Source organism: Suricata suricatta, chromosome 9, assembly GCF_006229205.1.
Source record: "Suricata suricatta isolate VVHF042 chromosome 9, meerkat_22Aug2017_6uvM2_HiC, whole genome shotgun sequence".
Lineage (NCBI taxonomy): Eukaryota > Metazoa > Chordata > Mammalia > Carnivora > Herpestidae > Suricata > Suricata suricatta.
Window position 1 is genome coordinate 102,346,232 of NC_043708.1, and position 12,673 is coordinate 102,358,904.

General features: G+C 49.8%; 1 protein-coding gene across 1 annotated transcript in view; it reads left to right on the forward strand.

Annotated features, from left to right (window-relative positions):
* The first annotated feature begins 269 nt into the window (after positions 1 to 269).
* ANKDD1A (ankyrin repeat and death domain containing 1A) overlaps positions 270 to 12,673 on the forward strand; it is a 35,167-nt gene continuing 22,763 nt past the window's right edge. Inside the window, exons 1-4 of the mRNA XM_029952383.1 lie at positions 270 to 472; positions 3,447 to 3,550; positions 5,600 to 5,728; positions 9,105 to 9,203. Coding sequence (XP_029808243.1) covers positions 349 to 472; positions 3,447 to 3,550; positions 5,600 to 5,728; positions 9,105 to 9,203 — 456 coding nt within the window. The 5' untranslated portion in view covers positions 270 to 348. The remainder of the gene's footprint in view (positions 473 to 3,446; positions 3,551 to 5,599; positions 5,729 to 9,104; positions 9,204 to 12,673) is intronic.

Genomic DNA, 12,673 nt, shown 5'->3' on the forward strand with positions numbered 1-12,673 from the left:
GGCGGTGGGGCAGAAGCGCGCAGCCGGGCTGCGGAGCGGCGGCATGGAGGAGCCCCCGGCGTGGGAGAGCGACGGCCGTGAGTCCCGCCGCGCCGCGGGGCCCGGGGGCAGGCGCGGGCAGAGCCCAGGGGATCCCCGAGCCCCCGCGGGGAGCGACCACGCCTGTCCTCCTAGCCACCTCGGTCGTGGGCTTCTTTGTGACGCCCACAGGAACGCGCACCGGGACGTGTGAGGGTGGAGGGTGGGGGGTGGGGGAATATTGGCGGCGCGTCTGGGACTTGGCGGCGCCATCGGTCCCGAGAGCGGGGAGCTGCTGCAGCGGAGACATTAGCTAGAAATGAGGTGGTTATGCGATCCTTTATCGAGTACTTACTTTGTGTGCCGGGAGAAGCCAGGACAGGCATGTTATTTGATCTTCACGGAGGCCCTGTGGCTAAGGCATATTGTCATCGCCATTTTGCAGAAAAGAAAGGTGAGGCCCAGGGTAGTTAAATAAGTTACCCAAGGTCACACAACCTTTAAGTGGTAGAAATGCCGAAGACTCCAGCTCCGCCAGAATGTTGAGATTGGTTGGGGAATGAAGACCAGAGCAGACAGGGAAACTGAAACCCACAGGAGGGGAGCCTGGTGTGCTGCAGGTGGGCTGAGGGCACCTGAGAGTCCTCCTCAAGGCGTGTGCTCAGTGCCAGGGTCTTTGGGGCCATCAGCAGCATTCGTGTGGGCATCAGCCAGCCTGGGAGGCTTTGGCTGCACTCTCTGGGAGGGGGAGAGGGAGAGAAAGATTGTGCCAATGTCCTCACACTGCGTTAAGGGGCTCTATCAAGGTGCTATTTCCAAGTGTGCAGGGTTCTGCCTGGGCCAGAGGATCTTTTGAGGTGGCCCTTAAAGCAACAGAGCATTAGAACGTGTGGGAGGGAATTCTGGGCTGTGGATGCATCATGCGGAAGGTCTCCCTGGCCAGGGTACAGTGTATATTTCATGTGGCCAGTAAAAGAATGCATGGGTTGAGGTGGATGAAAGAGAGGAGATTAGGCTTGATTTCACTGGGAGCATGCAGTCTACTTGCTCCCATTCAGACTCTTGGCTGTTCGCTGACACAAACAGGCCACTAAAAGGCCACCTGTAGGCTTCCACTAAAAGAAAGGGAGTCAGAGCTGGAAGGGATCTTTACAGATAACTTTTTTTTTCACCCTCCTGCAGTTTTACAACTGAAGAAACTGAGACCTCCAAGGGGTACAAGGCTAGCCTTAGGAATCTGCTGCTAGAAAGTACTAGAGCCCCAGCTTCCCTGAACTCACATCTGGAGTGCCAGGTCTTTTCCTGAACCTGGATCATGGTGTTGTTCAGCCAAGAGGTTAAGGAAACAAAACCTCAGGACTCTGTGTTTTTGGAGGTGTTTGAGATCTGAGAAAGGTTCTTCCAGAAAAGCCATCTCCTCACCTGCAAGAAAGGCATCCCCCTTGGGGGTGGGAAAGGGTGAAGCTAGCAGTGGAGACCACACTTGGAAGATGGTGTTTTCCCCACTTCCCTGCAATACTGACCTGAAGCTGCCTCCCCGTCAAAGCCTCTTTCCTGCCATTTACTTGAGCTTGTGGTTTGATTTTCTAGGGGACTAATGAGTCTTAATTGGGACAGCATCTTATGGTTCAAACGCCTCTGAAGAGATTTTATGATTTGTATGTCACTCATTCTTTCAACAAATGTGCCAGGGCCTGAATTTGGGGATTCGGCAGTTAACAAATCAGATGAAAATCTCCCCATGGGCTTATAATGGGGGAAGCAGACAATAAACCTCATCAATATGTAAGCATAGCATATGTCTGTGGCGAGGGGTGCTATAGAGAAAACCAATGCAGGGAGGTGGGTAGGGAGGTGCTTTCTTTGATTGGGATTTCACAGGCTTAGAGGGCCCTGAGTAATGGAGACACTACCACCTCCATGTCTTTGGCCACCAGATTTTATTGTCTGACCCTTTGCCTTGGAGGAATAATGCTGCTGCTGCTGCTGCTGCTGATGGCACTATTTGCCATATACCATGCTAGGGGCTTTTCATGTCTTATATCTAATCATTACAATGACCTTACAGGGTGGCACACATTCTCAGTAACGCAAGTCACATGGCTGGGAAGTGACTCAGCTAGACCTGAACCTAGGGCCATGCGACTGCCCTAGGGCAGCAGCCCCAAGATCCCTAGGTTGTATCTATGAGGCCCTAGAAAGCACAAGACCCTCTCCCATACCTGGAAAGCAAATTAATGGCAGGCCTGTCTGTCACCTCAGTGCATCCCAGCCTTCTCTGACAAGTCACTGGTCACCTGTCCCTGGATACACCAGTGGGCTGGATCTGGACATTCACATTGGATCAAACATGTAGGATGTGGGTCTGGTAGCAATCAAACCACAGATCACCTGCCCTGTTATGACTGTACAAAAGACCAGCAAGTATTTGTGCCTTGCACTAGAGTGTCTAAACCTTTCTGGAGGATGGAGGGGTATCTATTAGTCTGAGGATTTTTGTATCACTCATAGGAACAGAATTTTATGCCCAGCGTTGGGCCTGTTGTAAGCTGTAGGTAGATCAGCAAGGGCCAGATGTGGCCAGGGCCCCCAAGGAGCTTGAAGTCCAGCCAGGGACACCAGACATCTTCCCTCACAAGAGCAGTCAGGATGACAGCAGTGTAGGGGTCTAGTGAGACAAGCCCTGGACCAGGTCACCAGGCCTGTGTGCTCCTGGTGTGGCCACCACCCCTCTGAGCCCAGCCCACTGCTGCCAATGGCCAGAGGCCAGCAGGGGGAGCTCTGAGGCTGCCTCAGGACTGAGATAATGGTGCAGCATTGAGGCAAGAGGAGCCCTGAGAGAAGGCAAATCAGAGTAGGTCCCCCAGCTGGGAGGTGACAGCTGGTTCGGATTGGGGATGAAGAGAGAAGAGATGGAGGGGCGAGGACAGAGAAGCTAGGTGATACGCCTCTGGCCTTGCCTGAGCCTGATGAAATAGGTGGCTCTGTAAATCCTGGCTGCCTTCTTCACTGGACAAAGCCAGGGAAAGGTAGTTACCAACTCCAGTGGGAATGAATTCCATTCCCTTCCTCAAGAGCTGCTCTTAGGGTCGTGAAAACTGGATGATGGGGGACCTCTGGGGGCCGTGACAGGCACACACCTGGCTCCTGTGGATGGTCTTGCCGTGCTGTCCCATCTTTATGGTTTTTGCTGAGTCCTGGTTGTGTGGACCTGGGGTGAGTTAGTGAAAAGAAGCAGTTTGTCTGGGGAAGTCCCCTGAAATGAGAGGAGAGGCATCCCCACCACCATTCCCAGCTGGAAGACCCCCCCCACCTTCCCCGGTCTGGTCTGGGACACGTTCAGGATCAGGGTGGAGCTGTTTACCTCTCCTCCCTATGCCATGTGGGGTGCTCTCCCCCTCATTCCACATCCCCTTTTCTGCCCCTAGTGCTTCCTCTGGAGAAGCAGCTCCATGAAGCCGCTCGTCGGAACAACATCGGGAAGATGAAGGAACTGATCGAGAGGAAAGTCAACATCAGGGCCAGAAACCATGTTCGTAAAGGGGCTCTTCCAAATCGGGGTGCCCGGATAGGGACAGTGCCTGCCATGATGACACCTCCACATAGGAGGAACAGTTCCAGGAGCCTGAAGCAGGAGGGAACTTTGCATCTGTTAATTTGGGGGAGGCTCAGATTGTCTACCTTGTTTCAACGTCTCAGAGGCCTCTCTAAAGTCAGGGTTGGGATTCCTAGCAGGCTTGGACAATTTGAGAGCTCACGCGCTCAATCCCCATCCCCCATCTGAAAGGCACACGGGAGAAACAAAGGTTAGAGTCAGGAGGGGGGGGGGTTGAAGGTCAGGAGTCAGAGGCTGACAGAGAGGCAGATAGGGGCAGAAGCCTGGAGGGAGAAAGATGGGATGATGCCTATAGTCAGAAGTCCAGGAATTCAAGACCATGAAAGGCCAGACAAAGACAGGCTGAGCATGTGTGAGGAAGCAATTTAGTTCAGATCACTGAGTGCCCACTGAATGTGTAAAACTGCTGTGGGCCCAGACAGGTGCCTGGGGGCTCAAAGACCAAACAGGGAGGCAGACCGAGCCCACTGATGAGTGTTCAGGGAATGCCACCGATGGGGTGATCTCTAGCCCTGCTCTGATAAGGAGCACTGGGGATAGGCCTGGGTGCCACTCAGGACAGCTTCTCCTTACCTTGGGGCTTCTGGCTGCCAGGCTTGTCTTAAAGGGATGCCAGCCTGGGTGGGAGGTCAGCAGAGGCTGAAAGGGTTGGGTGTAGGATTCCTGCCTGCAGCAGAGGCTGCTCTGGCTGGGGTGAAGGACAAGGGTATGACCTAGGTCTTCAGGGCCTGCCTAGGGCTCAGTAATAGTCACAGGAATTCTCAAGGATATCTTGTGTGCTCATCCACCTGTTTCCTGGTGGTCCTCACTCACCCCTGGAGAGGTGAGGAGCGCAGGAGGGATTAGTCCTATTTATAGGTCAAGGCAGGCACAGATGGGCAGCAAGTCACCTCAGGTCACACAACGTTTTATTGATAATTGGAGCCTCACTCTCAACTCCTGGACAAACACTTGCAAGGAAGCATGGACTTGTAGGATGCTAGGGCGCAGTTGCCAGATTCATTCATTTACTCATTTATTCATTCAATCCCTCAGTATTTCTGAAGGGCTTACTCTGTGCCGGCACTGTGCTAGGTGCTGGGGACAGAGCAGAACCCGTGTGGATGGGGTCCCTGTCCTCTCAGAGCTGATAGTCTGGGTAGGGAGAACAGACATTAAACAGTGTGTCTCATGAACAGTTCATTCCCACTGTGATAAGTTGAGAGATATGGGGGTCTGAGGAGCCCCATCCTACCTGTAACAACCAGGGAAGGCTTCTCGAGGAAATGGTGTTTTTGCAGGAGCCAGGGTGAAGACAGCAAGAGGGGACAGTGTGGGCAGAACCCCTGAGGAAGGAAGACCACACAGAAAATTAGTGTTTCCTTTTGTTCCCCTTAGAAGCTAAACACTGCAGGGCATGAGCTGGAAGAAAGGCAATTCCCCCAGTCCTGCTCAGATGTGCTGAGGCCAAAGACCCTGGTGAACTTCTGGGGTAGTCTGACAAAGGGGTGGGAGACCAGGCCCCTTCAGTCCTTTCGGAAGGAGGGAACGGCAGGACCCAGGTAGTCAGAGGACATCAGGGACTAGGACAATAATCCTCAGACTGGTGGCTGTCCAGCAGAGGGAGCAGCGGCAACAAAGACAGACCGTGGGGAATAGTTTGGCATTTCTAAGCCAGGCAGGCAGGGCCTTGCAGGGCCCAGGGTTAGGAGTTTGTCCCAAAAGCAGTGGGAAGCTGTGCAGTTTTAGGTGGGGGACTGATGGGTCTAGTCCACGTGTTTGACTATGTTCATTTCAGCTGCTGCCATGTGGCAGAGGAGGAGGGCACCCGAGTGGGGCTGGACCCCTGCCCGCTTGTCACCAGAGCCAGCAAAGGCTCTTCCACCCCACAGACCAGCTGAACTGCAGCTAAGGAGGTGGAGCGGGGGTGGGAGGTGGGCCAGGCAGGCAGCTGGTGCCTCACAGCTCTTCTCTCCCTCTGGGCAGGTGGGCAGGGTAGCCCTGCACTGGGCTGCAGGCGCAGGGCATGAGCAAGCTGTGCGGCTGCTCCTGGAGCACGAGGTTGCCGTGGACGATGAGGATGCGGTAGGGGACCCCCGATACAGGCACCTCAGTGTGCGTGTGTCTGTCTGTTTGCCTGTCTGGGTGGGGCAGGGGTGGGTGTCTGGAGCGGTAGGAGCACCAGAGCTCTCTCTAGGTCTGTGAGCCAGCAGTCACTGTGGAAGTTGCCTCTGATTCACAAATGCACAGGTGCAAGGTGGACAGGGACTCAGTCTTCAGGGGTCAGTGCCACTGCACTGATCCCAGTTTCCCCTGTACAGCCACAAAGACCTCTCCATTTTCAAGAGCTTTTTAGTTCTCAGAGAGAATTTTCAGTCCCTCATGATATCATGTGAACAGGGAGGGATAGGGCTGTAGAACAAATAATTGGGTGGATTGATAAAGGACTTATTAGTAAAATAATCAGGGGGTAGTTCTTTCATGATGTGCCACAGGATTCTGCTCTGGCCAACACTGTAACCAGAGGCTGGAATGAAGACTAACAGTCTCACTAACAAAGTGGCAGGCAGCACATTGCTGAGAGAGAGTGCTGGACAATAACAGGGTCTGCGAAATCATCTCTATAGGCTTGAGGAAAGGGCTGGATCTGCAACGACATTTGACAGGGATACATTTAGAAATCTAAACTTAGGGGCATCTTGGTAGCTCAATGGGTTGAATGTCCAACTCTTAATGTATTATTTTTTTTTAAATTTTTTAAATGTTTATTTTTGAGACAGAGAGACAGAGTGCGAGTGGGGGATGGGAAGAAAGAGAGGAAGACACAGAATCTGAAGCAGGCTCCAGGCTCTGAGCTGTCAGCACTGAGCCCGACCAAGGGCTTGAACTCAGGAACAATGAGATCGTGACCTGAGCTGAAGTTGGACACTCAACCAACTGAGCCACTAGGCACCCCTGAGCATCCAACTCTTGATTTCAGCTCAGGTCATAATTCCAGGGCTATGGGATCAAGCCTCATGTCAGGCTCCATGCTGAGCATGGAGCCTGCTGAAGAGTCTCTCTTTCTCTCCTTATTCCCCTCTCCCCCGCTCACTCTCTCTCTCATTCTTAAAAAAAAAACGGGGGGGGGCCACTTGGGTGGCTTAGTCTAAGTGTCTGACTCTTGATTTTGGCTCAGGTCACGATCTCACAGTTTGTGAGTTTGAGCCCTGAGTTGGGTTCTGTGCTTACAATGTTAGAGCTTGCTTGGGATTCTCTCCCTCTCTCTTTGCCCCTCCTTCACTTGTATTCTCCTCGTCTCTCACAAAATACATAAATAAGCATAGTAAGTAAATAAATAAATAGAATTTAAAGCATTATAAACTCCCCTGCAGAGATTTACCTTTTACAGAAATACTTTTCTCTGCCCTGACTTGATTTCAAACTGGGGAGGGAGGAGGGGGGCAGCAACACCTACTTCCCCGCTCCTGCCCTATCTCCTCTCTCCATTTGCTTAGGCCTCATTTTAGAGTTGACTCTAAAAGGAGAATAGCTTAGTCTGAGTTTCCTCCTAGAAATGTCATGCATTCCTACTGGAATGTCATGCAACAGGCCTTTGCCTGTGAAGTTCCCTCCGCTATTACCACTGTGCTGCTATTTCTTCCTTGACGGAATGAGTGAGAAAAGAAGGTATGGGGAAGAACAGTAAGAGAGAGTCTTTTTTTTTTTTTATAGTTTATTTATTTTTGAGTCAGAGAAAGAGCACGAGTGGGAGAGGGGTAGAGAGAGAGGGAGACACAGAATCTGAAACAGCCTCTAGGCTCTGAGCTGTCAGCACAGAACTCGATACAGGGCTTGAACCCAGGAACTGTGAGATCATGACCTGAGCCGAAGTCCGATGCTTAACTGACTGAGCCACCCAGGTCCCCGAGAGGGTGCTTTTATAAATCTTCTCTACTTTCTTTGCAAATAGTAATAAATATATTTTGAAAACTAAGAAAGCTGATGGGCATGCCTACTTTAGTAACAGAAGGGTGAGGGACAAGAGAGGGAAATCCTGCTGTTGGGGGAAGGTCTCTAGGGATATGCCATAAGGCTCTGTCCTGGACAGTTCTTGGAAGTAGGATGCAGAAGTATCCCTGGGGTTCCCACTGACAGGAGGCTCTGGCTCTCATGACTCTCCTCCCCCAGGCCTGAGCCTTGATCCTTTTTATTCCCAGGGTCCGATGGGCTTCCCCACCCGCACCCCGCCTCCAGGGACTCTGCCCTGTGAGTATACATTCTCTCCCTCAGCCAACCAGCCCACAATTACGGATATTCTACCTGGTGCTGGGCCTTCTGTATAACCCCATGAGGGCAGAGGTCAGTGACGGGGCTCTGATGATCCTGGAGCATTTCACAGATGTTGGGGAAGAGCATCCTACAAACAGGTGCTGAGCTGCCATCAAAAAAGGGCCCAGACATATTCTCAGTTGCTCCAAAAGGCTGGTGGGGTGGAAGGCACAGGGATTCAAATTGTAGTACAGTGGAAAGAGACTTTCCAACAGTAGCAGTGTTTGTCAGTGCAGTGGATGTCTTTGTGAGGTGGCGAGGCGCCTGCTGGCTTAAGCCACCTGCCTGGAGGACATCCTGTAGGAGATTCAAACAGTTGATTCTCAAACACCAGTCCAGGATGAGGTCTTTACCTGTCATAGCAAATCAGAGAATAAGAACAATGTAGTTGTGTTTTTCATGAAGCTGTATTTGGAAAGAACATATTCTCTAGTTTCTCCCCAATTTTTTGTATTAAAATGTTCCTGCTTTTTAAAAGAACTTTTTAAAATGTATATTCATTTTGGGGCGCTTGGGCGGCTCAGTCGGTTAAGCGTCCAGCTTCAGCTCAGGTCATGATCTCATGGTTCGTGGGTTCGAGCCCCGCGTCAGGCTCTGTGCTGACAGCTAGCTCAGAGTCTGAAGCCTGTCTTTGGATTCTGTGTCTCCCTCTCTCTCTGACCCTCCCATGCTCGTGCTGTCTCTCTCTCTGTCTCTCAAAAAGAAAATAAAAAACTTTAAAAAAATTTAATGTTTATTCATTTTTGAGGGGGGGGGAGGAGGGGCAGATAGAGAGAACAGAGGATCCAAACCGGGCTCTGTGCTGACAGTAGCAAGCCCAGTGTGGGACTCGAACTCATGAATCATGAGATCATAGCCTGATCTGAAGTTGGATGCTCACCTGACTGGGCCACCCAGGTGTCCCTAAAACGTTCCTTCTTTATTACATGATGGGGAGAATCGATGGTAGCTGCTTTGTTTTTAAATTTTGTTTAGCAAAAACACAAGTTTGCAATAGTGTCTCAGCCTCTATTTTTTAAAAAAATGCCATGGTTTTTATATTCCTAAAGCTTGTGCTCCCCAGCCTGGGTGGCATTTATAGTCCCTTATGGTGCATGATTTTCAATGTGAACATGGGCCCCGGCGACACAGCCACACCTGCTCACATTCCTCTTACCTCCTCCCAATTTCCTCTCCCCAGTTCGGGATGAACTCGCTTCTCCTGTCTGCCTGGTTCGGCCACTTACGGATCCTGCAGATCTTGGTCAACTCTGGGGCCAAGATCCACTGCAAGAACAAGGTAAGGCCTCACATGGCAGCCCCCTTGCTCCCGGAGTCTCTGCTGCCTCTGTGCCCCTGCTGCCCAGGTCTGCCCACACCTCTGCCACCTGCCCCCATCCCTGCCCCCTCCTCCTCCCTGGGGACTCTGCTGCCCCAGCTTGCCCCTGCCTTCTGAGAACCCTCTGGAAGTCCCAGCTGAGTTCAGCCCTGTGAAGTTGGGAAAGTTGAGATGCTCGCAGTTTCCACAGGGGCTGGGAGAAGTTGCTGGGGTAGCTCTTCCATCAGCATTAAAAGCCTCTTTCTTCGAATGCCCCCTGACCCTTTGCTACTCTGCCATGTTGGAACATTCCCTAGCCCTCTGGGCAGCCTCTTTATTCACAGGAGGAAAGTCAAAGAAATACCTTCAGAGGGTGGTTAGGAAGATTTAAAGAGAGAGAGGTTTGGGCCTCCTCCCCTCTTCCGCTGGGCCCTGCCTCCCTTGTGGTGTGGTGAGGTGGGAGGAGCAAAGTTCCGGTTACCAAACCCTGGATCTTGGGCAAATTACTTCAGCATCCTGAGCCTCAGTTTTCACACTGGGGAAATGAGGATGCTAGTATCCACTCCGAGCTGAGGGAGAAGCTCAGTGCTACGTGTAAAGTACCTGGCTCAGTGCCTGGCACATTAGAGAACCTGGCAGTCCCTTGCTGCTCATTGGTGTGCTCTGTGGTAGGAGGGAGCAGGGCCCCAGCGAGTCAGAGTGCCGGAGATCTCTGTACTGGCCTCTCACCTTTTAGGGGATCAGTGGCCTGTATGAAAATGCAAACATTTCTGGACCAAATGCTGTCAGCCAGGAATTCTCAATCTGGGGATCCTTAGAACTCAGGGTGGGGGGAAAAGGGACATTTTTGTTTTCACAAACTTCTATTTAAAGATTTAGCATTTGTTGCAATGATGAGTGAATGCAAGAGGGGAAGTGGCATGGTCTTTTGAGGCCAAGGCTGGGGAGTCACATGATACCACGTCCACCATATTCTATGGCTCGAAGCCCACTGCAGAGCCAGCCTGGATTCAGGGGATAGAGAATTTTGGATTCTCCCCCTTGATGAGAAGAGTACACAATCCCATTACTTTGGATGTTTCTGCAGGTGTGAAGAATAGTTGTGTCCATCTTTGCAAGCAGTCCACCGACTGCCTTTCTAGTCCTTGTTCAAGGACCTCCCTGTGGAGGAGCCTTGAGCCAGGCCACGACTGTGCCACACGCTTTGTGGCCTTGGAGTTTTCTTTTCCCCTTCTGTTTACCTGGCTCTATTTTTCCAGGCACCGGTGATATCTAGAGTTTTATCAAACTATAGGCTGTGTCAAAATGTCTGCAGTTATGTTCATGTCCTACAGAGTATTTAGTCATCTTGTCTCCTCAGTCTCCTCCAAGCTTGTGACAATGTCTCAGTTTTCCCTTGTTTTTCACAACCTTGACACTTTTGAATAGCACTGGTCAGGTATTATATAGAATGTCCTTTAATTTGGGTTTGTCTGATGTTTTCCTCATGATTAGATTTGGGTTATGGAATTTGGGGAAGAAACCACAGAGGTTAAGTGTCCTTCATTGCCTCCTATCAGGGGCATATGATACCATCCAGTGACAAAACGAAAATAATTTATTTAAATAAACTCTCTGCCCAGCATGGGGCTTGAACTCCTAACCCCAAGATCAAGACTCACATGGTCTATAGACTAAGGCCAGGCAGGTGCCCCCAAAAGGCAGGTTAGTAGCAAGTTTGATGTCCTTTATTCAAAACAAAACAGCCCCTGGATTGGGGGAGTACAGCCCTTTACAGCAATTGAACATTCTTCTGGAGGGATTTTGGGCAAGAGCAAATTTTATAGAGTCCCCAAAGCAGCAACACAGAAACTGCAGGATTGGCTGCTAGGGGGATTTCTTTGTAAGACGAATAGGTCCCGTTTTCAAGGGTCAGGGGAGCTAGTACAGCTGAGTGTATATTAGGTTGTCATTGGTGTACATTAGGTTTCCTGTAAGTGCAGGCTGAGGTAGATTTAGATTTGTGACCTGAGTCAGGTCACTGGAGCAGCCTCCATTTTGTAGGTCTCAATACAAGAATTAACTTTATCAATACCAACATGGCCTGTCACTGGTGATGTTACCTTGATCCAAATCTGACACCAACTCCAATATGTGTGCTTTTCTCCACACCACCAAGCAATTAAGTCAATCTCCATGGACACCGACGGGGCATCCCACAAACAACTCAATTCCAATACTGTCTGCCTAACGATAGTGTCATATTCCACTAGTTAAGGGCTTAGATGCCCAATACCACTCCCATTTTAGAATCCAATTCCACGTCCAGGCTGTTACCTGGGTTTCTGACCGATTAGCTATAAATCAGAGATTCCTACCACTCCCTCCTTAGATTTGATTAATTTGCTAGAGCTGCTCACAGAACTCAGGAAACTAGTTTGTTCACTGGATCATAAATTTATTACAAAGGATATTAAAGAATAAAAATCAATAGCCTGATGAAGAGATACATAGGGGGAGGTCCTGAACAAAGGAACTTCTGTCCTTGTGAAGTGTGGGACCTGGCATGTGGATGTGTTGTGGGGTTCACCAACCTGAAGTTCTCCAAACCCTGTCCTTTCCTGTTTTTATGGAGGCTTTATTTCATAGAATAGATTAAATCCCTGGCCATTGGTGATTGACTCAACCTCTAGTCTCTCTTTGTCCCTGGAGGGTGGGGGGGGCGGTGAGGCTGAATGTTCTAACCCTCTAATCAAGTTGGTTCCCCAGGCAACCAGCCCCGGTCTTCAGGTTACCTTGGGGCTTCCCTTGTCACCAAATTAACTAACAATGGAAGTCTTAACCGCTCTGTACTCTTAGAAAATTCCAAAGGGTTTAGGAGCTCTCTGCCAGAAACAGGAGGAAGCCCACATATATATTTCTTATTATAAACCATAATTTCATGCTTGATCACGTGGTTAAAGTGGGTTTCTCCACTGGAATGTTAGTGTTTTTTCCTTTCCATACTCTACGTCAGAAACGCTTTGTGGTTTTAATTTGCATTTCAGTAATGACTAATGATGGTTAGATGTTTGTTCATGTGCTTCTTTGTCACCTATATATCTTTTTTTGTGTCCAAATGACTTTATAATTGGTTTGTTTAATATTTCATCGATAAGGTTTTAGACTTCTTTATAAATTTTGGAAGCATTTCAAAATCAATCACAGCTATCACTGTACTCTCTAAATACTTCCGTATGCATAACATTCACTAGAATTCAATTTCTTTACTTAAAATGAAATACACAAATCTTAAGTTTATATTCACTGGGATTTGACAAATTTCACTTCAGTGTAATCCAAATTACTGTCAAGATGTACAACATCATTCTATTGATTTTTATGATCCATCGATGGTTGCAATCTATTTGAAAAACAGTGCTCCAAACAATCTAGCCATACTGCAAAGCCTTGGTAGAAGTTCTGGGCTATAA